At 50.5% G+C, this 24,778-nt stretch overlaps 13 protein-coding genes across 13 annotated transcripts; 7 read left to right on the forward strand and 6 right to left on the reverse strand.

The window, feature by feature from the left end:
• Positions 1-588: 588 nt before the first annotated feature.
• On the reverse strand, positions 589-1,334 carry N7447_010858 (proteasome maturation protein; the record flags this gene model as incomplete). Its single annotated transcript, XM_057235120.1, has 3 exons — positions 589-656; positions 717-1,164; positions 1,332-1,334. 3 exons carry the CDS (start codon positions 1,332-1,334, stop codon positions 589-591), a joined length of 519 nt encoding a protein of 172 aa, XP_057080438.1.
• Positions 1,335-1,656: 322 nt separating this feature from the next.
• On the forward strand, positions 1,657-2,469 carry N7447_010859 (mitochondrial 37S ribosomal protein uS12m; the record flags this gene model as incomplete). Its single annotated transcript, XM_057235121.1, has 3 exons — positions 1,657-2,098; positions 2,215-2,315; positions 2,404-2,469. The coding sequence occupies 3 exons, from the start codon at positions 1,657-1,659 to the stop codon at positions 2,467-2,469; spliced, it is 609 nt and encodes a 202-aa protein (XP_057080439.1).
• A 475-nt stretch (positions 2,470-2,944) lies between these two features.
• Positions 2,945-3,157, forward strand: N7447_010860 (uncharacterized protein; the record flags this gene model as incomplete). The annotated part of the gene is made up of 1 exon (XM_057235122.1): positions 2,945-3,157. The coding sequence occupies one exon, from the start codon at positions 2,945-2,947 to the stop codon at positions 3,155-3,157; it is 213 nt and encodes a 70-aa protein (XP_057080440.1).
• Position 3,158: 1 nt separating this feature from the next.
• Positions 3,159-4,477, reverse strand: N7447_010861 (glycosyltransferase family 15 protein; the record flags this gene model as incomplete). The annotated part of the gene is made up of 4 exons (XM_057235123.1): positions 3,159-3,226; positions 3,282-3,570; positions 3,622-4,383; positions 4,430-4,477. The coding sequence occupies 4 exons, from the start codon at positions 4,475-4,477 to the stop codon at positions 3,159-3,161; spliced, it is 1,167 nt and encodes a 388-aa protein (XP_057080441.1).
• Positions 4,478-5,202: 725 nt separating this feature from the next.
• On the forward strand, positions 5,203-7,774 carry N7447_010862 (deadenylation-dependent mRNA-decapping factor PAT1; the record flags this gene model as incomplete). The annotated part of the gene is made up of 3 exons (XM_057235124.1): positions 5,203-5,330; positions 5,389-7,593; positions 7,651-7,774. 3 exons carry the CDS (start codon positions 5,203-5,205, stop codon positions 7,772-7,774), a joined length of 2,457 nt encoding a protein of 818 aa, XP_057080442.1.
• A 727-nt stretch (positions 7,775-8,501) lies between these two features.
• On the forward strand, positions 8,502-9,789 carry N7447_010863 (NAD-dependent epimerase/dehydratase family protein; the record flags this gene model as incomplete). Its single annotated transcript, XM_057235125.1, has 4 exons — positions 8,502-8,530; positions 8,583-8,817; positions 8,884-9,340; positions 9,395-9,789. The coding sequence occupies 4 exons, from the start codon at positions 8,502-8,504 to the stop codon at positions 9,787-9,789; spliced, it is 1,116 nt and encodes a 371-aa protein (XP_057080443.1).
• Positions 9,790-10,019: 230 nt separating this feature from the next.
• Positions 10,020-11,355, reverse strand: N7447_010864 (putative oxidoreductase; the record flags this gene model as incomplete). Its single annotated transcript, XM_057235126.1, has 2 exons — positions 10,020-11,117; positions 11,179-11,355. The coding sequence occupies 2 exons, from the start codon at positions 11,353-11,355 to the stop codon at positions 10,020-10,022; spliced, it is 1,275 nt and encodes a 424-aa protein (XP_057080444.1).
• A 166-nt stretch (positions 11,356-11,521) lies between these two features.
• Positions 11,522-12,295, forward strand: N7447_010865 (putative G-patch domain protein; the record flags this gene model as incomplete). The annotated part of the gene is made up of 1 exon (XM_057235127.1): positions 11,522-12,295. One exon carries the CDS (start codon positions 11,522-11,524, stop codon positions 12,293-12,295), a length of 774 nt encoding a protein of 257 aa, XP_057080445.1.
• A 416-nt stretch (positions 12,296-12,711) lies between these two features.
• On the reverse strand, positions 12,712-15,326 carry N7447_010866 (Sec1 family protein; the record flags this gene model as incomplete). Its single annotated transcript, XM_057235128.1, has 7 exons — positions 12,712-13,840; positions 13,894-14,360; positions 14,410-14,612; positions 14,671-14,817; positions 14,870-14,957; positions 15,023-15,060; positions 15,125-15,326. 7 exons carry the CDS (start codon positions 15,324-15,326, stop codon positions 12,712-12,714), a joined length of 2,274 nt encoding a protein of 757 aa, XP_057080446.1.
• Positions 15,327-15,473: 147 nt separating this feature from the next.
• On the forward strand, positions 15,474-17,860 carry N7447_010867 (ATP-dependent RNA helicase SUV3; the record flags this gene model as incomplete). The annotated part of the gene is made up of 2 exons (XM_057235129.1): positions 15,474-16,738; positions 16,789-17,860. The coding sequence occupies 2 exons, from the start codon at positions 15,474-15,476 to the stop codon at positions 17,858-17,860; spliced, it is 2,337 nt and encodes a 778-aa protein (XP_057080447.1).
• A 412-nt stretch (positions 17,861-18,272) lies between these two features.
• On the forward strand, positions 18,273-21,968 carry N7447_010868 (uncharacterized protein; the record flags this gene model as incomplete). Its single annotated transcript, XM_057235130.1, has 1 exon — positions 18,273-21,968. The coding sequence occupies one exon, from the start codon at positions 18,273-18,275 to the stop codon at positions 21,966-21,968; it is 3,696 nt and encodes a 1,231-aa protein (XP_057080448.1).
• A 761-nt stretch (positions 21,969-22,729) lies between these two features.
• N7447_010869 (uncharacterized protein) lies at positions 22,730-23,068 on the reverse strand (the record flags this gene model as incomplete). Its single annotated transcript, XM_057235131.1, has 1 exon — positions 22,730-23,068. The coding sequence occupies one exon, from the start codon at positions 23,066-23,068 to the stop codon at positions 22,730-22,732; it is 339 nt and encodes a 112-aa protein (XP_057080449.1).
• Positions 23,069-23,470: 402 nt separating this feature from the next.
• On the reverse strand, positions 23,471-24,247 carry N7447_010870 (GNAT family N-acetyltransferase; the record flags this gene model as incomplete). Its single annotated transcript, XM_057235132.1, has 2 exons — positions 23,471-23,736; positions 23,791-24,247. The coding sequence occupies 2 exons, from the start codon at positions 24,245-24,247 to the stop codon at positions 23,471-23,473; spliced, it is 723 nt and encodes a 240-aa protein (XP_057080450.1).
• Between the last annotated feature and the right edge of the window lie 531 nt (positions 24,248-24,778).

A 24,778-nucleotide genomic window follows, 5' to 3' on the forward strand; every position in this document is an offset into this window, starting at 1 on the left:
CCGACTTTCCCTTTCTTTGTGCTCTATCATTTCCCCTGTATGGTTTCTTTCCTCATGGACTTTCGTGTACTTACGACCTTGACCCCTTTTCTCTATCCCGCCGTCTCTCGTGTTTCATTCCTTTTGCTTGCTTTTTCTAACTGCCTGCGGTGGTTAGTCGTAGTGTATAGGGTGTTTTGGAGAAGGTTTACATCCATGTTTCTTTGTCATATATTAAATAACTTTTCAAGTGCCTATATATTTCCGGGGTCTGGGTTGGAATTGCTGGCCAGGCATTTGGGGTCGACGATCAATTCGGAGTAGCACGCTGTCCACTCATACCGTAGAGACCTTTATAATATCACACTGGATGTGGTGCTGCCAGACTTATTTGTAGAAACAGACCAAGGATTGATTCAATATATCGAGAGTACTGCCCTGCCTTGATAACAAACAGTCAGACACATCGGAAATGCATCAAGTCCAGTGATCTATCATTCTATTTGACGACATAAGGTAGGAGTATGACGAGGGACGTAAGAGGAGAATAGTAGAACACATCGACATAAAAAAGCAGAGAAACAAAAGAACACCATATCATCAAAGCCATTAGAAATCCATCTTGAGCCTCTTCTCCATCTCATCATGGAAAGCAGGCGGCTCACGGAGATCATCACCTAAATCAACCAAGTCAGCCCAAACTCCAAACCAAAATACCACATAAGAACAAAACATACCATGGTAAATATCCTCCCACTGAACCTCACTATCCCGTCCCCCAATAACAAGAATATCCTCATGAATATTCCCACCCCGCAAACCGCCAAGCACAGCAGGACGGAAAGTCCCATCCCGAACGATCTTCAGCTCCATCCCGCGACGAACTGGCTCAGCAATACCGTACGCCCGACGCAGTCCCTCCATCTTCATGGCATCCTGTGTAGCCCGCCACGCGATAAGTCGTGCCTCGAGAGGGTGCGTAGATGACGGAACCTCGCCGCTGGAGTTGGTAGACGACGCGTGCGCGGTGGCGGTCTGCGTGAGCTTGTTGCGGAGCGTGTCAGGGAGTCCTGGGGCGGAGGGAGCACCTTTAGATGGACGGGGTGCTTGGAGGCCTGCTTGTTGGCGGGTTGTGAGGTTGCTCGTGTGTGTTGCGTTGCCGCTTGGGGGGGCGATGCGGAGGGACTGGGGGATTTTTTGTTAGTTTTGAGTATTTGAGACAAAGGTTGGAGGTGGATTGGGGGTTTGGTTTGGAGGGACGGGGTTTGGTGATGGTGACGGTGGTTCTAGATGCTTGCTTATTGGGCTGGACTCCAGGGTGAGGTGCCCAGGTCCGTAGCTTGATAACGTACCATGATGACGGATAATGGTAGGTGTTCGGGGCTCAAGGATCGAAATCACGGGTTGGACAAGTCTGGGTGTCTATTCAAAGCTCGGAAAGGAGATCGAAAGATATAAACAAGAGTAAAGGGAGGATGCAAGATGACCGCCGATGATGCTTCAGGCAGAGAGAAGCAGCGCGGCCAGCTCCTACGACAGACGAGAGAAACCAACAACGCAGCAACCCAACCCAATATCCAATCACGTGCTCTCCACTCCGCCGGGCCAACTCAATTCTATCGCGATATTCTCGATCCAGCGAAAGGGGAAAGAATCTCACTCAGCACACCACCCAAAATGTCCCAATTACTCTCCCCGATAGCCCTCCGGGCCCTACGGACTCTCATCCACCGTCCTGCGGTCTCCTCGCCCCTCTGCCGCACCATCACCACATCACCCGCCATCTCCTTCGTCTCGAAACAATCTCCCATCACCTCCCGCCTCAACTTCCACCCCGTTTTCCGCACAGCCGCCCTCGGCCTCTCTGCCGTGCCAACGCGGCAATTCTCCAGCTCGCCTATCATCCGCGCTACGTACAACCAGGTCCGGCGCGGCATCCGTACCGGACAGCGGGCTCGTCGGGGTGGATCACCTGCGCTGAAGGGTACGCCTGGATTGAAGGGTGTTTGTCTTAAGACTGGTGTTACCAAGCCTAAGAAGCCTAACTCTGGTGAGAGGAAGGTTGCAAGAGTTCGGTTGAGTTCCGGGAAGGTTATTACCGCTTATATTCCTGGTGAAGGTAAGATTATTCGCAATTGGATTGGATTGGTATTGGAACTAGAATCTTGATTATTTGGATTCTGCTCTGGTGCTGGTTCTTTTACTGGTATTTTTTTTGGCTAATTTCTTGTACAGGCCACAATATCCAGCAGCACAGTGTTGTCCAGGTCCGCGGTGGACGTGCCCAGGATTGTCCTGGTGTGAAGTATACCCTTGTTCGTGGTGCGATGGATTTGGTAAGTCATTTTTTTGCTTCTGTTTTTATAAACCCGATTTCGGGATGTATGTTTTTTTCTAGATCTTGTACTGATTGTATGCTTCTAGGGTGGCGTTGGAAGCCGCATGACGAGTCGCTCGAAATACGGTGCGAAGAAGCCTAAGACCAACTAAGATGGACTCGGGGATACAGGTTGTTCATTGACCTGTGAGATTATACAATTTTTGCTTTGTTTCATGAGCTGCTGTATAAGAGATAGCTCCACGGGGCTACTTGGATTTGGCTTGTTGTGCTCTTCGCTGAGCAACCTCTTTCTGTTCATATATGCATGTAACACTACGGATTGCGACTGTTTATTATCATACTATCTCTTTCGATATTCAAGCTCTTCGAGTCAACTGTATTGATATCTTTGAAATTCTTAAAAGAGGTATAGGAAATGGTTCCGGGAATATCACTTTGCTCCGGGCCTATGCAAAACCCAAAAAAGGATAAACGCCCGAAAACCCTGTATAACACACATGTCAGACGTTGCAGTAAAGCCTCCTGTGGCAACGCGATAATGGGAATCAAAATGAAACAGTAAAAAAGCTAAACCTGCAGATTTTTGCCCAAGCTTGGTAAAATCGAATAGCATATTGCTTCGCCATGTGTTTTACCTACCACGAGCAGAGCAGTAGGCAAAGTGTACGGAGATTTAACCGATTTTGGCATTTGCCGCGCAAATGGGCGACACCGTCAGCCTCCAAAATCCGCAGCGCTTCGTATCCAGACGAGACAACCGACCCGCGCATTGTCGCTAATAAGGAAAAGATTGGGCCATTGATGAAGAGACCCAGAGGGATTGGACAAGACAAGTAACTCAGTCGTATGTCTTATCCCATCCGTTCGGCTTCTCCATCTTGTTGACATCGAACCATTTCTTGGTGCCTGTATCATAATTAGTTTTGTAGCAGAGATATAGATCGGAGGGTTATGGACATACAAGAATAATCCTTCCAATCAAAGTTGTCTTGCGGTTGGCAAGAACATCTCAAGTCCAGACGTTTCTTTTCATCCGACGGGCAATGCGTGAATGGGACATGGTAGTAGGCGATGTCATCCCAGAAGTGAATTTCATCTTTCTTCAACATTAGAGAAGCGGCGATGGAGTGAACTGGTGCGTCACCCCATCTCTCATAGAAGAAACCGCCGTCCTTATCCAAAGACGTGAAATAGTCAATGTATGCGTCGGATCGCAGCCACTCCAAGCTGCCAATCTCAAAGTTTGACCACTGGCGGAAAGGTTAGCGAGGCTCAATTTTAACCCAATTTGAAGTACTTACGAAGTGGCAGTTGTTGTATGATTCTCCACCGTCATTGCTGATGAATTCCATGGCATTTCCCTTGGCAATATACTCGGGGTGACTGCCTGTGAACTTCTTCACGCTATCCCACAGGGTGGGAATGGTCGCCACATACTCGAACAGACTGATGACAAAGCTGTACTTCTTGTTGTTCTCCTTCATGAAGCGGAACGGATCGGAGTCGATATCACAGAAGAGCTCGATGCTAGGCTCGACGCGCCAGTAGTACTCATAGTTCAGCATGAGCGGGTGGCGGAAGAAGAACCCAGACTCATAACGGCACATATGGCGGTAACTTTCCGAACCGCCGTAAATGATCTTATTGAGGTCCATCTCCTTTCGCGCTTCTTTAGCCTTGTTTTGGTCGATCCACTCTGGGTACGACCAGTGTTCCTCGGGGATGACACCGTAATGAGTTTTGCCTGAGACCAGTGCGGTGGTCAATTTCTTGAACTCGTCATCGAACTCGTCATCGTTCAGGAACACCCAATCATAGTTGTACTTGGTGTTGAAACGGTCTTCGACTGTTCGAATGGACTTGACCATCTCCCAAAGGTCGGAGTTGCGCGCGAGGGTGACAAAGGTGGCGTTTACCCGTTCGCCCTGGTGTGGACCGATAACTTGCGGTTTTTGCGACTTGACTGATTCGTATGTGGGTGAGGTCTTGGATGCAGGAGCGGTTAACCCGCCAGTAGGCATCGGGATGGAGGATTTTGAGACGAAAAAAAAGACCGCCAATCCCTAGTCAACGTTAGCAATGGATATTGGACATTGAAAAGATACTGACCACAACGGCAAAGAGTAGGTAGCGCGCATATCGAATAGAGATGGACATGGTGATGTGGGGGGAGGAATGATGGTTTCCCCCGTTCAGTGGCAAGGCAACAACGGATGTTAGATTGGCGCGGTTGGAACCAATCCAGATTAAAAAGTGAGCGACATCAATAGAGGATGGAAGATAAGCAAAAGTGAGAAGGCCCTACTGGAAATCCCGAAGGTGTTTTAGGGGGGGGGGGAGAGATTAAAGGTTGAAAAAGATGAAAGGCCGCGCAAGACAATGACAACCGCTTTCAGCCACTTGGGGTGTGACCCAATTTGAGACGTTCTAGTCAGGAGATATTATTAGGTACGCGTCTGTAAGAGCCGTATTTGATCCCGAAGGCGATGATGTCAATTCCACTTGTATCAGAGAAAGGGGAAAGGATTCTCGTTATAGTTGGTTATCTCTTTGTTGACTTGGTGGACTTGTTGTTACTCTTTCGAGTGTATACATTGTATAATGTACATGTGTAGTTATAGGGCCAAGGTATACTAGATAGACTCTTAATGCCTTGAATAAATTGCTCTACAACATTTTTTATCTCTTGATCTTTTCTTAATATCATTACATATCAAGAAGCTGAAAGCTGCACAGAGACGATCGACATGGCTTGGCAAAAAAGCATTTCTGCCTGAGGCATACGCACTCCAGAACTTCCCGTCCATCGATCGCACCTTTCCTCAACTTCCCCCCACTAAGTCATTCACCTCCCCACCTCTTTCCCATTCCTCATCTAGAGGATGGCTTTCTTTGGATTTGATACAACCCTACCCAGGGACCGTGATGGTCCAGGGGCCAAAGGGTTCTTCGAAAACCCAGATCCCTTCGCCGACATTGCTCGAGCTAATGCGCTGGGAGATGACGACGTGTGAGCTTATCTTTTTTTGAATAGCTTGGAATGAATGATTGTACTCATCATTGTTTAGGATTGATTTCGAGGATACCTACGATGGTCTTGGCGATCAGCTTTCCGACGACCAGGACGAGTTCAACGATGACACGTTTGGCGGAGCCGGCCCTGATAAATCCGTTGGCAGAGACTTTGATTTCTTTGGAAAGACTGCTCAGGTTTCCGACGCCATTGGAGAGGAACAGGTTCGATTTAGCCTGCAAAATCCCAACGCAGGCCGAGTCGCCCCCCAGCCCGCCCAAGTTCCTGTTCAGCCTACTGCCCCCCAGACCACCAAGCGCTCAGGCTATGAGAAGTATTCGGATCCCGGTTATATTCCAGACTTGCAAGCCAAATCTAGCGTATGGGGTGTCTCGCAGAAGAAAGCCGAACCCGCTGCCGCTGCCGCTGCCCCGAGCCGGAAGATGATGAGCTTGGAAGAGGTCGAGGCACAGATGCGTTATCATGGCCATACTACCGCATCCCCAGCCGCAGAAGCCTTTCTGCGTTCTATGGTGGATCAGCCTTGGGTACCTCAGCCGCAGCACCTCCCGACGCGTCCTGATGGATTCCCTCCGGTGCATCCAGAGCTCCTCCAGGCACAGATGAAACAGGGCCACCTCCCCCCGCAAATGTCACACCCACCGCCTGGTATGCCAGAGCTTTATGGCGGCCCTGGACATATGCCACCTGGTGCGCCGTTGCATATGATGCAAAACGCCAACCTTCCCCCGCAAAACATGCCGCCTCCTGGCCCGCGCCACGGTCCACCCCAGGCCCAGGCCCAGCGCCCTCAGCAACCCCAGCAACCTCTTCAACATCAAGTGCCACCGCCTAACCGGGTCTCCAGCAATGGAATGCCGGTGATCACTAACCCGCAGCAACTCATGCATCTCACGGAAGAACAGCGCAACACTTATTTGGTGGAGGATGCCAAGCGGGCCAAGCGCAACCACAAGATCTTCCTCCTGTCCCGAGGCAATGGTTTGATGACACCGCAGGACAAGAATTTCATCACCCGTATCCAGTTGCAACAGCTGGTCGCGGCTGCTGGAAATGTCGCAGATTCGGACCCCGAGGCCGTGCTGGCGGAGGACTTTTACTACCAGGTCTACAGCCAGATTCGTGGCGCACCCCGCCAACACCCCCACCAACCCCTTGGTCATTTCGCCCAGACTTATCTGCTCCAGACGGGTAACCGGCTTGGCGGACATCGTCGGGGAAATTTCCAGAGTGCCGACAACCACATGCAGCGAATGCAGCAGCAGGTCCAGCGTGCGGTTGAGGCGGCAAAGGCCAAGCCGAAGAACAAGCAGCTCATCATTGAGGGTAGCTTGGGCAAAATCTCATTTAGCAATGCCAAGGCACCCAAGCCGATGTTGAACATTAAGCGCCCTGATAGCTCAGAAGGACCTAAGCCTAAGAAGCAGTCGGATCTGAGTCTCAGTGACCGCAAGTCGATCCTTACGAATCTCGAAGGTGTTTACAGTGCATTGATGGCAATGGAAGATATGGAGCGCACGATGCCGCCACCCCCTGAGGAAGGCGACGCCGAGGCAATCCAAGAACACATGGAATGGAGACAGAAGCTTCACTCGCTCAACCAGAAGTTGTGGCGGTCGTTGAAGGTGATGGAACCAATTGTGCCTAACTCGACGACACCACACCCCTTTATCGCATTCTTGTCATACCCCAAGGGCAAGAAGGCCATTCCTCGCATCTTCCGTCACATTGACCAGGAACAACGTGTCACTATCCTCACCATGATTGTGGTCCACCTGGATAGCCTGGACGTGGTCCGTCTTGCTCAGCCTGTGCCGGGTGAGGCCCAGCCATCCCTCGGTGTGCGCGAAGCCATTGACCTGTTCTCGCTGGCCGTCATGCCCTGCCTTTTGGGATACGTGAACGAAGCGCCCTTCAACATTATTATTGGTCTTTTGGGATTGGTTATCAACCAAACCCATGTGCAGACCGTGGCTCGCACCAAGGTTGGATTGGGCATTCTGACCATGTTGCTCAGTCGTGCCGAGATTGTCAAGGAGGCCGGTCAGGCTTCCGAGCACGATTGGCAGCAGTGGGTTGAGAAGTTCAACGTGCTGTTTGATACGTTGGAACTCGGATTAAATGAGATCTTCCCTGGATCGATCAGCTCCGGCGACGATATGTATGTGTGGCAGTTCCTTGCTGCCGTGGGCATTGGCGCTAGTCCTGAGCAGCAGCAGCGTCTAGTTATTGCCGTCAAGTGAGCGTTCCCGTTTCGATCTAATGTAGAGAAACAGTGCTAATTAATTTCCTATAGGGACCGTGTCATGGAAACCGTGGGCTACAGCAAGACCCTTCCTGCCGATATGGGCAGTCAGCGATTGAACAACGTCAACCTTTTCATGCGGGCCATTGGTCTGGATGTTGAGCTCCTTGGTTAAATAAGTAGCCACTTGGGCTATTTTGATTTTGAGTCTTGGGTATATACCCTTGGCATGTCAACACTTCCGCTTTGAGTACTCTGAATAGTCTCATACCCCTATGTTGCTAAAATGCAACTACCAGGGAATCTGGGCCCTGCCAAAATCAGGTTGTATTATTATACCTGAACCCGGTTTATTTTACTTTTTTTTTCCAATACCAATTTCACTTCGCTTGTCCATGAATATAGTAAATAAATGCCGAGCATTCTCCGAGAACGAACTCGGCCCTGAATGCCCCCTTGCGGCTGTCCCTGTCCGGCACAACTGAAACGATGTTGTTTGCAGGAAAGGAGTTTCAGGGGATTTGGGGGGAGATTGAAGGGGTTTCTCTTTGCATCTTTGCATATCCTTACCTGTTTCGACTTTCAGGTCTGTTTTCACCGCCACGATCGTCGTCATAACACATAGTATGTACATAATGTTCCGCATCAACAATGGTCTAATAGCAATCGGGACAGAACGGAGAAATTCGAGGCGAAATAGACCAATAGCTGTGATCATAGTAAATATAAATACAAAACACAAAAGAATATCAACCCAGGCCGCATCATCACATACCCACGTGGTGTGCACCGGATCCCCCCCCACATCCGAATTTCCCCTTAAAAGCTGCCCCTCGCTTTTTGCTTGCTCTTGCTCTTCTCTCCGTCTCTCCATATCCCCCCTCTTTACACATAACACAATCATGCCTTCTGGTTCAGTTCTGGTTGCTGGGTAAGAATCCCCTGGGATCTTAGATTGGAACTTAAGCTAATTCCCCGCAAAGTGGCACGGGCTACATTGGCTCGTTCACCACCCTCGCCCTCCTCGAGGCTGGCTACAAGGTTGTCGTTGCCGACAACCTCTACAACTCTTCGCCTGAGGCCCTCAATCGCGTTGAGCTGATCTGCGGGAAGAAGGCCGAGTTCATCCAGCTCGATGTCACCGAGGAGGGTAGCTTCGACAAGGTGTTCGAGGCTCACCCCGACATTGACAGCGTTATCCACTTCGCTGCCCTGAAGGTATGTATCCGATGAAAGCATAGACCCCTATATGATCCAAGAGCTAATCCAATTGTCCCAATCTAGGCCGTTGGCGAGTCTGGCGAGAAGCCCCTCGACTACTACCTGGTCAACGTCTACGGCACCATTAACCTCCTCCGCTCCATGGTGAAGAACAATGTCACCAACATTGTCTTCTCCAGCTCCGCCACCGTTTACGGCGATGCCACCCGCTTCCCTAACATGATCCCCATCCCCGAGGACTGCCCTCTGGGTCCCACCAACCCCTACGGTAACACCAAGTTCGCCGTCGAGACCGCTATCACCGACGTGATTAACGCTCAGCGCAACAACGCCACCAAGGCCGGCAACGAGGAAGAGGCTAAGAAGTGGAACGGTGCTCTGCTCCGTTACTTCAACCCCGCTGGTGCCCACCCTAGTGGTATCATGGGCGAGGACCCCCAGGGTGTCCCTTACAACCTGCTCCCTCTGCTTGCCCAGGTTGCCACCGGCAAGCGCGAGAAGTTGATGGTCTTCGGTGATGGTATGCAAATCCACTCTTCTCATTAGCAAAGCTTCCCATTCTAACACACGCTAGACTACGCCTCCCACGACGGAACCGCTATCCGCGATTACATTCACATCCTGGATCTCGCAGATGGCCACCTCAAGGCCCTTAACTACCTCCGCGCCAACAACCCCGGCGTCCGCGCCTGGAACTTGGGTACCGGCAAGGGCAGCACCGTCTACGAGATGATCCGTGCCTTCTCCAACGCCGTCGGAAAGGACCAGCCCTACGAGGTTGCTCCCCGTCGCGCTGGTGATGTCCTTAACCTCACTGCCAACCCCACCCGCGCTAACACCGAGCTCGGCTGGAAGGCTGAGCGTACCCTCGAGCAGGCTTGCGAGGATCTCTGGCTCTGGACTAAGAACAACCCCCAGGGTTACCGCCAGCAGCCCCCTGCTGAGCTGCTTGCTCAGCTTAAGAAGTAAATTTGCTTCGCTGAGGTGCCAGGCATGTTTTGTGGTTGAAAATAATCTTGTGTCTGTTGATATAGAAGACCTTGATTTAGTTGGTAGAATACATGAAACGAATTTCCTTTTTTGTGATGCTTTGGTCTATAAATTTGAGCTTCTCTTATGTAGAGTAACAGCCCTCTCAACCAAGTCTATACATACGTCGTATCATACTATACCTACAAAACAGGTATACATATCTTCACTTATTTCTGTGCTTTCCGACTCCTCCTCGACCCATCAGCCTTCCCCTTCTTCGAAGTCGCCTCCGCCTTCTCCTTCTTCACTTTCTCAGCCTCAGTCTTTTGCTTCTCAAGCTCAAGCTCCTTCTTCAGCAAAGCCCTCATAACAGCACTCTCCTTCTCCGCCTCCTCAACCATCTTCCCACTAAACTCCCAAAGCTTCTTCCCAACCTCATCATTCCGCACATCAGCCCGCGCATAATCCATCTCCCGACACTCCTTAATCAACCACCCACCCCCTCCCCGTCCATACTGCTGCTCCATCGCCGCATACAATATACTCTGCGCGCCCTGCACAGGCGACTTCAGCAGTAGCCACCATATCGGCCAAGTAATCAAATACAACGCAAGACCCCACAGCGACCCGCCAGTCAACCAGCGTCGTGTCCCCGGTGTCCGCGTCATCCCAGGATCAACAACGATAACCCGCGTACACGGTGGCAGACTATCCGGCCTCTCATAAGCATTCAAATGTCGCTGGAATGAGTGCGCAAAGATAGTCAATGCGAGCTTGCTGAGAGCGTACACGCCCTTAGGCTGCGCGTATAGCGGCGGTGTAGTCTTTGTGCGCTTGGAAACAACCTTCTGCTTCCCGCGCGCCACAGAGTCCAGATTACTGAAGTCGCCGCCGATGTAGCTTGCACATGTTGCGAAGATCACGCGTACGTCGCGGTGTGCGGGTTGAGCGCGTAGTGCTGGGCTGAGGATACTGAGGAGGTGGAAGTTTGCGAGGTAGTTTGTTTGCCATTCGATGTCGATGCCGTCTGTTGTTAGAGCACGGGGTCCGGAGGGCTCAGCTGTTCCGCCGACGAGGATTATGCAGTCTAGTCGGCGGGGTGGGATGTTATCGATCCATTTTGTTGCAAAAGTGCGGATTGAGTGCAGGGAGGAGAGGTCGACTTGTTCGGCGTGGATTAGATGGTTTTTTGTGCTGGTGCGCAGGTCGTCGATGTATTCGGAGAGGTAGATGTCAGAGGGTGGTTGGCGGGTTAGGAGGATTACTTGGGCGCCGCGTGTTGCGAGCTCGCGGACTACTTCTGCACCTATCCCAGAGGTGCCGCCCTGGTTTGTTTTGTTAGCTTGGTCAATTAGATAGTGATGCAGAGCTGGAGGGGTAGCTTACCGTTACCATTATCACTTTTGATCGCATCATTCGCTCGGAGCCGTTGCGGGCTCCTTCGAAATAGTATTTCAGTGCTGCGAGGGCTAGCACCCATGGTGCTATGCGGAGGAATGTCCAGGCATGTGGAATGGATGAAACGCCATCCCGAAGGGCTTGGGCAATGATGGGGATGGGCATTTTTAATTGAGATGTGAAGATGGAAAGAGAGGACAGGTGTGTGTCCAAAGGGATTTCGCGTGTAACACGTATCTCCGCTTATCTTATCGCCACCTTAATTCCGCTCCGCCCCCCAAGCCCTCTTTTCTTCTCTCTTTTACTCTTCACAGCTCTATCATCCCTAACCATGGCCTCCGAAGACGAAGACTACTTCATCCCACCGGAGGATGTGCGTCCCTTCAGCTCTGGCGTCCGCCGAAAACGCGTGCAGTTCGTGCGTTCCTCCGATCTAGACACAACAGCAGCACCAGTGGCACCCTCCTCCTCCGGCACCAGCATCGCAGATAGGTACCTCTCTATTGTGATGAGCCAGTCGGCCCCAAACACATCACCAAGCACACCAACCCAGTCCGCACCGTCACCACCAATCCGTACACAGTCCGCGCCGCCAATTGAAGACACAATCCCGCCTCCATCCACAGCGGCGACAGCCCCCGCAGCCCTAGAATACTGCGACGTGTGCAACCTACCTATCCAACCACAAGACCCAGCAGACGCAACAGACAAAAAAATGCGCCCCCACGAAGCCTCCCTCGCACATCAAACCTGTCTCGCTCACTCCCACCCACCATCGCACCTCGATCGCACCCGCTCAGGTCTCCGATACCTCTCCACATACGGCTGGGATCCTGATAGCAGGCTTGGGCTCGGTGCATCCGGCCGTGAGGGTATTCGTGAACCTATCAAACCTCGCGTCAAGCTTGGTACTGCTGGATTAGGGGCTGGGCTTGACCAAGATGGCGATCCGTTGCCGCCACGCCTGCCACCGGTGAAGGTGCAGAAGCTTAATCCTAAGGAAGTGCGGAAAAAGGCCGCGGATGATAAGAGGAGAGCGGAGAGGATTAGGAAGGCTTTTTATCAGAATGATGAGGTTTTGAAGTATCTAGGAGAGGGAATTTAGGTGATGGATTTTATGGATAGATGGTGGAGTGTTGGATATGCTCCTTTTTTGTTTTGTTTTTGTGTTTGATGATACCCCCACTTGTTATTTTGTTATGTTGTGTAGTTTTATGTGGTATTGGTTTCAAATGGAGATACTGCATTTGATTTTGCTTCAGTGCTTGATTTGAATATTTACTGTGTACTAGGTATTGCAACTTGAAACTGGTGTCCAGATTCTACCTAGCATGCATTGTAGTGCAGTGAAAAAAAATCCCACGACCCAAGTCTTGATAGGACTCGTCTTAGGAAAGAAATAAAAAAACCGCTGAGAATAGCGCCTTGAATGCTCGGGACCAGACCAGACCAACAGAAAGATAAGGAAAAGAATGGTATCACAAAAGCGCTGTGGGATCAAGAGAAATGAAAAGAAGAAAGCTACTTGAAGAAACGGTACTTCTTCTTCTCCTTGTCTTTCTTCTCCTTATCTTTCTTGTCGTGCTTCCCACTACCAGAGGCCGGGCTGCTTCCGCTTCCGTTTGGCTTTATTGACATACCAGCCATCAATGCCTCTGGTGGAGCTGGGGGGTTGAGGTGTGCCGTTGAGACGGGTTTCTTCTTCTGTGGTGGCGGAGTGGGAGCTGGAGGGGCCTCGCGCTCGAAGAGATGGGCCGGAGCAGTAGGTTTGGGACGCTCGGATGGGAGGTCGAGTCGCCGCCGGTCAACACTAAGGTCGCCTACCTGGCGGAGGAAGAGACCGGGGGTCAGCATGTGCGTCGTAGCCAGGTAGATGTCCCTGTTGTATGCTGCTGAGACTTCGTAACAGGCTCTTGACTCGCCATAGGTGGCACCACCGGCCATAAAGACGATTATGCGCTGTCGAGGCTGGTCGACGGATCTTGTGCGTGCCCAGGTCGGTTTTGCGCTGCGCAAAGAGGCCTGCTGTGACTGCATTTCTTGGGCAGCTATGACGTTGTCCGTCTCAGTGTGCGGGCGCGTGAAGGGGAAGGAAGTCGCGTCCAGATTGCCATGAATCTGGTCTTCGAGCATCTGCTTGAGAGCTAGCTCGTACCGGCTCAGGCTGAGCTCCTCTGATTCGGGTGGTGGGTTTCTTCGGTTGAAAAGAGGCTGCACTGGCGGTGGCTTTTCATCCTTGAGAGGCTTCTCGACACGAGCTCCAAGGAGCTCGAGGTTGGCAATCACCGCGCCGTCGTGAGGTGGGAGTGCAGCGTGGGCCATCAGTTTTCGAATGTCGCCACCTAGCAGTCCATTACGGTAGATGATGTACAAAAGTATGAGTCGAAGGCGATCTGGTGGTACAACTGCGTCGTCATCAAGGAGCTGCACGAGCTGTGCTGCTAAGTTCTTTGCCTTTTTGTAGTTCTCATCAAGACCCGTGGCGAATGACTGCTCGGTGGAGCTCACTTCTAAGAGTTTGCGGGACTGGAAGTAGTTCATACATTCTTCTGCCATGTTGAGGTGCAGCGTGTAAGCATCCTTGCCCTGTTGGAATTCTGTCAGTCCACCCAGCATATCCTTGATGGTGTTCACATTAGATTTGTCGTTACTAGAGTCCCAAGTTAGTAGTCCGACTCCAGCATAGGGAAGGCCGAGACTCACTCATCTGCGAACTGAGGGTTTGCTGCTCGGAATTTGGCAAAGTCCTCGCCCAGTTTCCCAAGCACATCCTTCATATGCATATGGCGGTAGTCTACCCAGACTCGATCATCCTCGCCAATCTCCATCTCCTTGACCTCCTCATTTTTGGCGCCCTTATTTAACACTGTTTTGTAGGTAACCTTGTCTCCCTCCGTGACAGGAAGAAGGTCATGGACCATGGCCTGGTATGTAAACTCGTGAAGGAGGGGTGCGAACAAGTCCATGGAACGGTCCACTATGAACAGTACGCCTCGGGGGCGGTTTGTTTGAGGCGGAAAGTCACGCTGTTGCTGCGCGAACTGATCCAATTCATTTTGAATGAAACGTGCCAAGTGCGAGCACATAACCCCGGCCTCGTGAGTCGGAGATCGGGGCCGATAGTACCGAATTACAGGATACTCGCCCAGGGAAGCGCAAAGAGAGACGACCTTGATTCAACGTCAGCAAGCTCAACCATACTCGGAGAGCATATCTTACCTTCTGGGCCAATTCTTCCAAATGACGCCGAATCAAATTGTTGCAACCCGGGTGGAAGAGTATCGGGAAGCTCCACGGATCCCGGAATGTAACCAAGCGCGATTCTCTTGGGTAGAAATTGATGCTCATGACGTGAAAGTCTGCAATGCGCTCACGCGCCATTTGAGATCGGTCAATCCGAGATCGCTGCTGCGGATCGAGTGCTATAAGCTGTGTGAGCGGAATGACGTCTAACGGTCTCAGGTTCACCAGCCCACTAACATGAAGTCCACACCAAGAATGCCTTTCTATATCGGCCCACCTCAAAATCTGCCATCAGACAGTCGACCACATAGGATTCCGGGGACAATATGTACAGCGCAGCCATATCGGGGTTGGACGGTCGTCGATGTTCGATCTGCTCGACATCTGCGGTATGGCATTAGTGAGATTTCTTGGGTCGCAAAGAACAAGAGCTCACTGGAAACATTGAGATTGAGAATTTCCTCCTCCTTCACAGCACCATAGACCAATTTCTTGCTGGTCTCATCCACCACCAAGACTTTCCACTATTAGGGGGAGGGGTGTTGTCAGTATCCGCGGTAGACGGGTTGATCGGAGGGGTCGGGCTCACCTCGTGGCCACCGGCATTGCGGATCGTGTTGAGTATAACTATTCCAGACAGGTCAATGTCAGCTAGGGTTCTTGTAGGAGGTAGTAGAAGGTGGTCACCCACAGTCGCGTTGAATGTTAATGATCGAGGAGCCCATGGCTGACGGGCAGCCCACACCTTGGGGCTTTAGGGTGAGGCAAATAAAGAAATAGAAAAGAACGAGGTAGACGATAAAGAGGATTGACTTAGAGAAGACGATCAGTTCAAGGGGAAGAATTAGGTGGCCGTCTGAGGTATATGAAGGGAAGATGGTTTTCCCCACCATTGGAGCTTTAAAGTGGATCGGCTCGATAAGGGAACTTTTTGGTTTCTCTCTGATCTCCTTCTTTATTTCCTCTATCCTCTTTGATTTCCAACTTTCACATTTCTTTGTTCCGATCCTATATACGGGATTGGATCCCGTCATCCAGGAATGCAGCCATGGACTGGCGGTAGTCGTTCCCTCTGCGCTTTGCGACCCTTGACTCGTTTCGCTATACGACCTTTCACCACAACCTCGGTTCTTCAGCGATCGAAAAAGGTCAAACCCGGTATCTCGGACAAAAAATCCGACACAAAAAAAGGCAAATCACTTGTGGGGGCTTCGGTTTCGAGGTCTATCCGACAGGATATTGCAGCCGCGCGAGATTTCAACGACTTGGTGGAAGCAACCCTGCGCGATGTACACAGCAAGTTGAGTAAATCAGGCGACTCACTAGAAGGATGGTCTAAATTCGAACGCCAAATCAAAAACGCCTGCAAATCAGATGATAAGAAGGCATCTGCACAATGGGGACCCCTTCGACAAATCAAGGTAGCGCTACAAAAAGCCTACCTCGCCTCCGGACTTCAGGGGTTGCGGGAGGAGGTAGAATACATGCAGTATTCGGAAAGTCTCACTGCTAGGTTTTCGGCACCCATTCTGGAAGCACAGGAAGAAGTGGCCGACCTTCGATGGCCAGCCGAGTGGTATCCGCGGGCACGATCGATGCAACGAACAATCCATCTTCATGTCGGGCCGACAAATTCCGGAAAGACCTACCATGCACTACAGCGGCTGGCGAAAAGCAAGAATGGGTTCTACGCAGGCCCGCTGAGATTGCTCGCGCAGGAAGTATATCATCGTTTCAAGGCAGATGGGGTTCCATGCAGTCTCGTTACTGGTGACGATGTCAAGTTCCCCGAGGGTGATGAAGTGCCACGCATTACTAGTAATACGGTGGAAATGGTCAGCCTGGGGCAGGAATACGATGTTGGCGTGATCGATGAGATCCAAATGATTGCTAACTCATCAAGAGGATGGGCGTGGACTCGAGCTTTCCTTGGTGCTCAGGTAGCAGAACTGCACCTGTGCGGTGAAACCCGCTCCATACCGTTGATTCGGGAGTTATGTGCACTCACGGGAGATAATTTGGAGGTCCACCGCTACGAACGACTGAACGCCCTGGAAGTGATGCCGCACAGTTTAAAGGGAAATCTCAATAGCCTTGAAAAAGGTGACTGTATAGTCGTCTTTTCTCGGAAAGGTATACACGCTATGAAGGCAGACATTGAGAAGACCACCGGAAGACGCGCAGCCATCGTTTACGGTGGTCTGCCAGCAGAGATTCGGACTCAACAGGCGAATCTATTCAATGACCCAGAAAATGACTATGACTACCTCGTGGCAAGTGACGCGATTGGTATGGGTCTTAACCTGTGAGTTCTGCCATCGTTATATCTGCGCTTTCATACTAACCCCTTGATAGGAGCTGCAAGCGTGTTATTTTTGACACCCTCGTTAAGCGTGTCCCGACTGGACTTCAACGGCTTACTGTTCCCGAGATCAAACAAATTGGTGGACGTGCTGGTCGATATCGTCCAGCCAACGTCACGGAAAGCACAAGCGAGGAGCCTAACGTAGGCCTGATCTCCTGTCTCGAAGAGGTTGACCTTCCGTATATTCAGCAGGCTATGAAGTTGGAGCCCCCACCGCTGAGTGCGGCGGGCATCTTCCCACCTGAATCTGTTTTCCGGAAATTCGCCGCCTACTTCCCACCAGGTGTACCTTTCGAATATCTGATCAAGCGCGTCTTGGAAATTGCCAAGGTCAGCCCTTTGTTCTTCCTGTGTGACCCCACCGGTCAGTTGGGAAATGCCGAAATTATCGACACTGTGAAGGGACTGCCGTTTGAGGACCAGTTGAAGTTCATGGTTTCTCCAATGGACCGTCAAAGTGCAAGCTCACGTGATGTTACTGGTGCTATGGCAGACTGTGTAGCCGAACATCATGAAGGACGACTGTTGGATATTGCCAACCTCAACCTGGAAGTCATCGAGCAGCCTGTATCTGGCAGCAACGACTATTTGCATGATCTGGAGAGCCTTCATAAGGCAGTTATCTTGTACCTGTGGCTCAGTTTCCGATTCGGTGGTGTCTTCACTGACCGAACTCTGGCAAGTCATGTCAAGGAACTCGTTGAAGAGCGGATGGTTCGGGCATTGACTGAATTCTCCGCCAACAAGAGACTGCGGAAGGGCGCTTCACTGAAGCGCCAGATTGCACTGCAGAAACAGTTATTGGAACAGGAACGTATGGGAGTTGCCGCAGACTGGATGCAGCCATCAGGTGAAGGAGGCGAGATGGAAGTGAGTCTACCCGAAGAAGTTGCTTCGGAGGTAGCGGAGGTAGCGGAGGCTGCAGAGGGCGAATCGTCTGACGCCGAACTCTCATTATTTGAGCCATCACCGGAGGCAGAGAGCGAGGAAGAGGGCTCGTCCTCTTACTCAGAGTCTGATCCAACCGGGTCATACTATGACACAGAAGTCCCCAAACAGTGAGGGACATGTATACCAAAAAATATGTATATTAGATGTATAAAACCGATCTCCAATACTTAATACCTAATCTCTGTAGATTTCCCTATTCTTATTTGATTTATTTTAGCTTGAATTCGCTTCTCCTTTGAGAAAAGTTGAAGCTTTCCAACTTTTAATATCATATTGTCACCATAAACCCATCAAGTCTCACTGATCTCACTGCCCAGGTGCATTTTGCTACATAAAATCGTGCATGCCGCCTTATCTTATCGGTGGCAACTTCGGCTGCACTAATTTTCCGCCTTCAAGATCCCGAACTGCCTCCGAGAGCTATAGGCAGTGTTTTGCGCGCTCGCCAATTCACAAGTCACTTGTCCAGTTTTGCTGGCTCTATCTTTCATTTGGTTGGATCTCTTTTGTTCCACCGCCAATCATGGATGACCTCGAGTCTCTGGAGCTGTTCTCGCTCGTCTCGCGCGTGACGAACGAGTTCGAGAACCACCTGGGAATCGCCGACAAGACCCTCGCGGAGTTCGTGATCGACCAGCACCTCAAATGCAATGGCAAGTTTTCCGATTTCAAGAAGTTTTTCGACGATATGGGCGGCGAATTCCCGCAAAGTCTCTTGGAGAGTGTCGACCGCATGGTGCTCACGATGCACCCCAAGTACAAGGGAAAGAAAGCAGAGAACGACAAGGGAGCTTCTCATGGTAACGAAGACATGGATTTGCTTGATGCTTTGGAGCAAAAGTCCCGTGTGTTCAAGGGCCTTGCGGTCCCCGATACGGAGAAGCGTTGGGCGGAAGAAGACTACACCGATCGCCAAGCGGCAGACGAGGCCGATGCGCAAGCAGGTGCGATGGACGACACTTTCGCCATGCTCGAGGGCCTGGCAGGAAAGGCGAAGGAGGACAAACAACATGCACCGAGAAACGACCGCGGGACTAGGAAGCGGAGCCGCAGCCCCGAATACAACGATTACGACCGTGGACGCCGCAGAGACAAATATCGCTCGCGATCAAGGTCTCGAAGTGGCACACGGTATAACAAAAACGATGATCTCGTGGACGAGTTCGGTAGATCGATTGGGAAATATGGCAACCGGGAAGACAGCCGTCGCAATGGCCATAGCGACCGCCGGAGACGCCGTGATCGCGAAGAGGATGATGATTTCCGCCGTCCTCCGCCTGTCGAGCTGGATGACCAGCCCGTTCTTTTCAAAGTCTATGATGGAACCGTGACGGGCGTGAAAGATTTCGGTGCTTTTGTGAATCTAAAGGGTGTCAAGGGCAAGGTAGATGGCCTTGTTCACGTTTCAGCAATGCAGGAAGGAGCACGAGTGAATCATCCCTCAGATTTGGTCTCGCGGGGCCAACCAGTTAAAGTTAAAGTGGCTAGTATCGAAGGCACTCGCATCGGACTGTCCATGAAAGAGGTGGATCAATCGACAGGTAGGGATCTTGTCCCCCAGAAGCGCCTTGCTTCTGGTGCAAACATGGAACGCCTGGATGGCGGATTCACAGATGACAATTACGGCAGCCTTGCCTCCGATGTGCCCGTCATTGAAGGGTCCGGAGGTCGGCCAATGAGGAACCGAAAGCGCATGACTTCGCCAGAGCGGTGGGAGATCAGACAATTGATTGCCTCCGGTGTTGTCTCTGCAGCAGATTATCCCGACATCAACGAGGAATATAATGCAACGCTTACCGGCGAAGGCACTTTCGAAGAGGAGGAAGATATCGACATTGAGGTCAAAGACGAGGAGCCTCCTTTCTTGGCTGGCCAGACGAAACAATCCCTCGAACTTTCTCCTATTCGCGTTGTCAAGGCCCCTGACGGTTCAATGAACCGTTCTGCAATGGCAGGCACTAACCTTGCTAAGGAGAGACGCGAATTGAAGCAGCAGGAATTACAAGACAAGGCCGCCGAAAAGGCGGCGGATGTTGATTTGAATGCTCAATGGCAGGACCCCATGGTTGCGCCGGAAGAGCGAAAGTTTGCTGCTGATCTTCGGAGTGCTCAACAGCCCAAGCAGGATGAGGCTGTACCAGAGTGGAAGAGAGTAACGATGGGCAAGAACGCATCTTTTGGAAAGCGGACGACCATGTCCATGAAACAACAACGCGAGAGTCTGCCAGTCTACAAGTTCCGGAAGCAATTGCTGGATGCAGTGAAGGACAATCAAATGATGATTGTCGTCGGAGATACAGGTTCTGGAAAAACTACGCAGTTGACCCAGTACCTGGCCGAGGGCGGATATGGAAACAACGGAATAATTGGTTGCACCCAGCCTCGTCGTGTCGCCGCCATGTCAGTGGCTAAACGTGTGGCCGAGGAAGTTGGTTGCAAGCTCGGAGCAGAGGTTGGATATACCATCCGTTTTGAGGATTGTACCAGCCCAGAAACCAAGATCAAGTACATGACCGATGGAATGCTTCAGAGAGAAATTCTTCTGGATCCAGATCTCAAGAGATATTCCGTTATCATGCTCGACGAAGCGCACGAGCGGACAATCGCGACTGATATTTTGTTCGGACTGTTGAAAAAGACAGTCAAACGAAGACCCGATCTTAGATTGATTATCACTTCCGCCACACTGGACGCTGAAAAGTTCTCCGAATACTTCCACGGATGCCCCATTTTCTCCATTCCCGGCCGAACTTTCCCTGTCGAAGTCATGTACTCCAAGGAGCCTGAATCTGATTATCTGGATGCCGCCCTCATCACTGTCATGCAAATCCACTTGACAGAACCGCAAGGTGACATTCTGCTTTTCTTAACGGGCCAAGAAGAGATTGATACCGCATGTGAAATCTTATTCGAGCGCATGAAAGCTTTGGGCCCTACTGTTCCTGAACTGGTTGTCTTACCTGTCTATTCTGCACTACCCAGTGAGATGCAGAGTAGGATTTTCGACCCGGCACCCCCAGGCGGACGTAAAGTCGTCATTGCAACAAACATTGCGGAGACCTCGATCACAATTGATCAGATTTACTACGTCATTGATCCCGGCTTTGTGAAGCAGAACGCCTACGATCCGAAGCTCGGCATGGATTCCCTTGTGGTCACTCCAATTTCCCAAGCGCAAGCTAAGCAAAGAGCTGGCCGTGCCGGAAGAACAGGACCTGGAAAGTGTTTCCGATTGTATACGGAGGCTGCCTATCAGTCTGAAATGCTTCCAACATCTATTCCCGAGATTCAGCGTCAGAACCTCTCACATACCATTCTCATGCTCAAGGCAATGGGTATCAACGACCTCCTCCACTTCGATTTCATGGATCCACCGCCTACCAACACCATGTTGACAGCGCTCGAAGAACTGTATGCCTTGTCAGCACTTGATGATGAGGGTCTTTTGACTCGACTCGGACGAAAGATGGCCGATTTCCCCATGGAGCCTGCGCTTGCCAAGGTGCTCATTGCATCTGTGGATTCGGGCTGCTCCGATGAGATGCTTAGCATTGTCGCCATGCTGTCAATCCAGTCTGTCTTCTACCGCCCCAAAGAAAAGCAGCAACAAGCAGACCAGAAGAAGTCCAAATTCCACGATCCGCACGGCGATCATCTGACCCTCCTCAATGTCTACAACGGGTGGAAGAACGCAGGCTTCAACAACTCTTGGTGTTTCGAGAACTTCATCCAAGCACGACAGATCAAGCGCGCTCAAGATGTGCGCCAGCAGTTGCTCGGCATCATGAACCGCTACAAGCACCGGATCGTCTCTTGCGGCCGGGATACCATGAAAGTGCGACAGTCCCTGTGCACCGGATTCTTCCGTAACGCAGCGCGCAAAGATCCACAGGAAGGATACAAGACCCTGGTTGAAGGAACGCCCGTGTACATGCACCCCAGTTCCGCGATGTTCGGCAAACCGTCCGAGCACGTCATCTACCACACTTTGGTCCTCACGAGCAAAGAGTACATGCACTGCACCACTGCTATTGAGCCGAAATGGCTTGTGGAGGCGGCGCCCACTTTCTTCAAGGTTGCGCCTACGGATCGATTGTCGAAGCGCAAGAAGGCGGAGCGTATCCAGCCTCTACACAACCGCTTTGCTGGCGAAGACGATTGGCGTATCTCTGCCCAGCGGAGGCAGGGCAGAGGTGGCGGTGGTGGAACTTGGGGTTGATTTTTGTTTTTCCAAGATACCAGCTATGGTTGCAATCATGCATCTTTTTTTTGCGTCTTATATCTCTCTATCATTGTGCTTTTGCATGAATCACTTAACTTAAAATATTGTGGTTACTTTTTTTTTTGGAATCGAGTTCTTGTATGATATTTGGGGGGGAATAATTTACTGGTTGTTCCATTCACCACTAAAAATTCCTAAATAATACTGGCAGTTTAAATAAAAGCCTTAAACCCTCCTATCTTTATCTGGCACAGAGGATGGAAGGAGTTATTCTCGTCTTTTAATGTATACATATATTCCGAAAGGCATCAGTCTAGTCCGTTCCGTATAGAGATCGAAATTTACATCCAACCCTACTTGCTTCTTGTAGTGATGCTCGGGATATGTGCAGCTGGTCCTCCGCAGATTATTAGCGCAAGATCCCTGGTTCTATAGTGTCTGACAAGAAGATCGCCTCTCTAGGCCATGAATGTTTGCTATTGTCTAGCAGTTGAACTGTATTACTTCCTCTAGAGAAGTCTGTATATCTTGGAGCGATAAGTATGTCTACTCTGAGCCAATATAGGATAGTTTGATTTACAGAAGAGCTTGAATGCTAAGCGATCAAATGAATTGTAATAAGATTACAACGTAGATGGAAGTCCAGTCTGCTACATCTTAGAATGAATCCTTATCCTTCAAACAAAAACCCACTCATCGATCAAAGTGGAATCCATCTGGTCAAGTCAGTATGTAGCTTCCATAGAATAGTAGGATTGTCAAATGGTCTTCCAGCCCACCGATTCTTCATCTCCGTGCTTGGGAACTTTGGTGTTATTACATACCTCAATCTCAAGGCCCCTAACCTTTATAATATCGCGAAGCCGGCGAGTCATGGTCTTCTTGCAGTGGACATCCATTGTACCAATCATGCACTCAATTTGTTCAATAAGACTCTCCATCCGGGAGATATTTCCCATCCTCTGCTTGCACAATATAACCTGTCTATGGGGTCCCGCGGTGGTCATCTCGGTATCGAGAGTTGCAATATCCTCCGTGAGGTCCTTGAGCTCGGCCATTTGGCCATTGATGATGTCGACAGTAGAGGGTTTAGCCATGGCTGAAACGATGGGACGATGAAGAAGTTAAAGATCTTGATAGAGGATAAGTAATAGAAGTAGATGAAGTTGGAGAAGTAGATGAACTAGAAGACTGGAAGTACTAAAGAAGTTGGAAGAGCAGGAATGGCAAGGCATAGATCAAACAATTAGACGGTACAAATAGCCCGTTGAAGTCATTTCCTAGCTGACAAGATGGAATGAGACATGGGTCTTCAAAACATAAAACATATCATTATGAAATGCACGCCGAAGTTAGAGATAGGTGCTATAGGACTAATGTGTGGTAACAAGATTAGCGATACACGAGTATTCGCCATAACACAAAGAACATGAGAGGGAACACATAAAATTGCAACATGGCATCGGTTTCGTAACGCTCAGCAACACAACAGATGCCCGTCACGCAGCTACCGGCTCTACCTGGGGCACCTCGCGAACAAGGAAATACATCACCATGGGCTCCGTTCCGCCATACTGGGAGTAGTCCACCGATACCGTATCTACCAGTCGAAAGCCAAGGCTGAGATATAACTTCAGTGCAGCCGGTTCCGACATCACATAGGTCTTTATTCCATGTTGATCTGCAATCTGCAGTCCACTTTGCACGAGCATTCTCCCGACGCCTCGGCGCCAGAAAGAAGGGTCTGTCGTCAGATAATCAAGAGCTGGAGAGGGTATCAGTCATCCGCCTGCTATGGATATATCGACATGCATCTTACTCAGAAACGGTCCTCCTGACATAATTCGAGCATCGGCTTCTTCGAGAGGCTCACTGCGATAATGCATCATCTCGCCGCCCTTTAGGCCTATAGGTTGTCCATTTCGGGAGTTCTCTTGATACCGTTTCTCGTACACTGAACGATCGGCAGGAGTAGGTTCAGCTACCTGTGCCTCCAACCAGACATCACCCTTCTTTGCCATGATTGGAGGGAGGGACCATCGCGCATACCCCACCACTTGATCGGTCTCAACATCGATAACCTTCTGATGTCGTTTGGTCTCTGTGCCGGTCACCAAAATTCTAGGAACCCGCTCGATGGCCCTAGGAATAATACTTTCGGCAGATGGGTTCTCCCACAGAATTCTCCAGTGAGGATCGGTGAGACGAGCACTCATCATAGTCGTTGCGAGGCCAGGAGCGTCTTCCGGGAAACAGGGCTGAATGATAAATGCCATGACGGAGAATGAGGAGGAGGCTTGATTCACCTTCTGACTGGAAGGATGGGCTGGAAGATATACAGAGGAAATATTTAAAGAGGTTTCGGCGTAGGTAGTAATGTGCAGGGGGGTCAGGTAACTTACTAGGCTAATCTCAGCCCTGGAGGGTCTAAGGTAGCCAAATACTACGCTATATCCCTCGACCTAGTCACTTTTAGGTAATCTGGGCGAGCTGACTGTCTAATATTGGTGTAGTGTAATACATAGGTCGATAGTGATCAGCGTTAGACACAGAAATGAACAGCCTGTCAGCTTTGCTAATGCCGGTGATTCCGATAAGCCGGTTGTATGTATCGGGTCCATTCATATAATTGTGCAAAGAGGGTTAAGGATTATTTTTTGTACAGGTCTGTCGCTACCAGGCTAGTCAGGTTATCCTTTCAAAGACATATAAATGAAGCTATATATGCCCTGCTATGGATAGTGATAGTTACATAGTGAAATGATGTAAGTGATGTGTCTCCCGAGGTCCACTGATTAGAGGCTAAT

The sequence above is a fragment of the Penicillium robsamsonii genome (assembly GCF_028829455.1).
Source record: "Penicillium robsamsonii strain IBT 29466 chromosome Unknown utg000008l_segment0_segment0, whole genome shotgun sequence".
Taxonomy (NCBI): Eukaryota; Fungi; Ascomycota; class Eurotiomycetes; order Eurotiales; family Aspergillaceae; genus Penicillium; species Penicillium robsamsonii.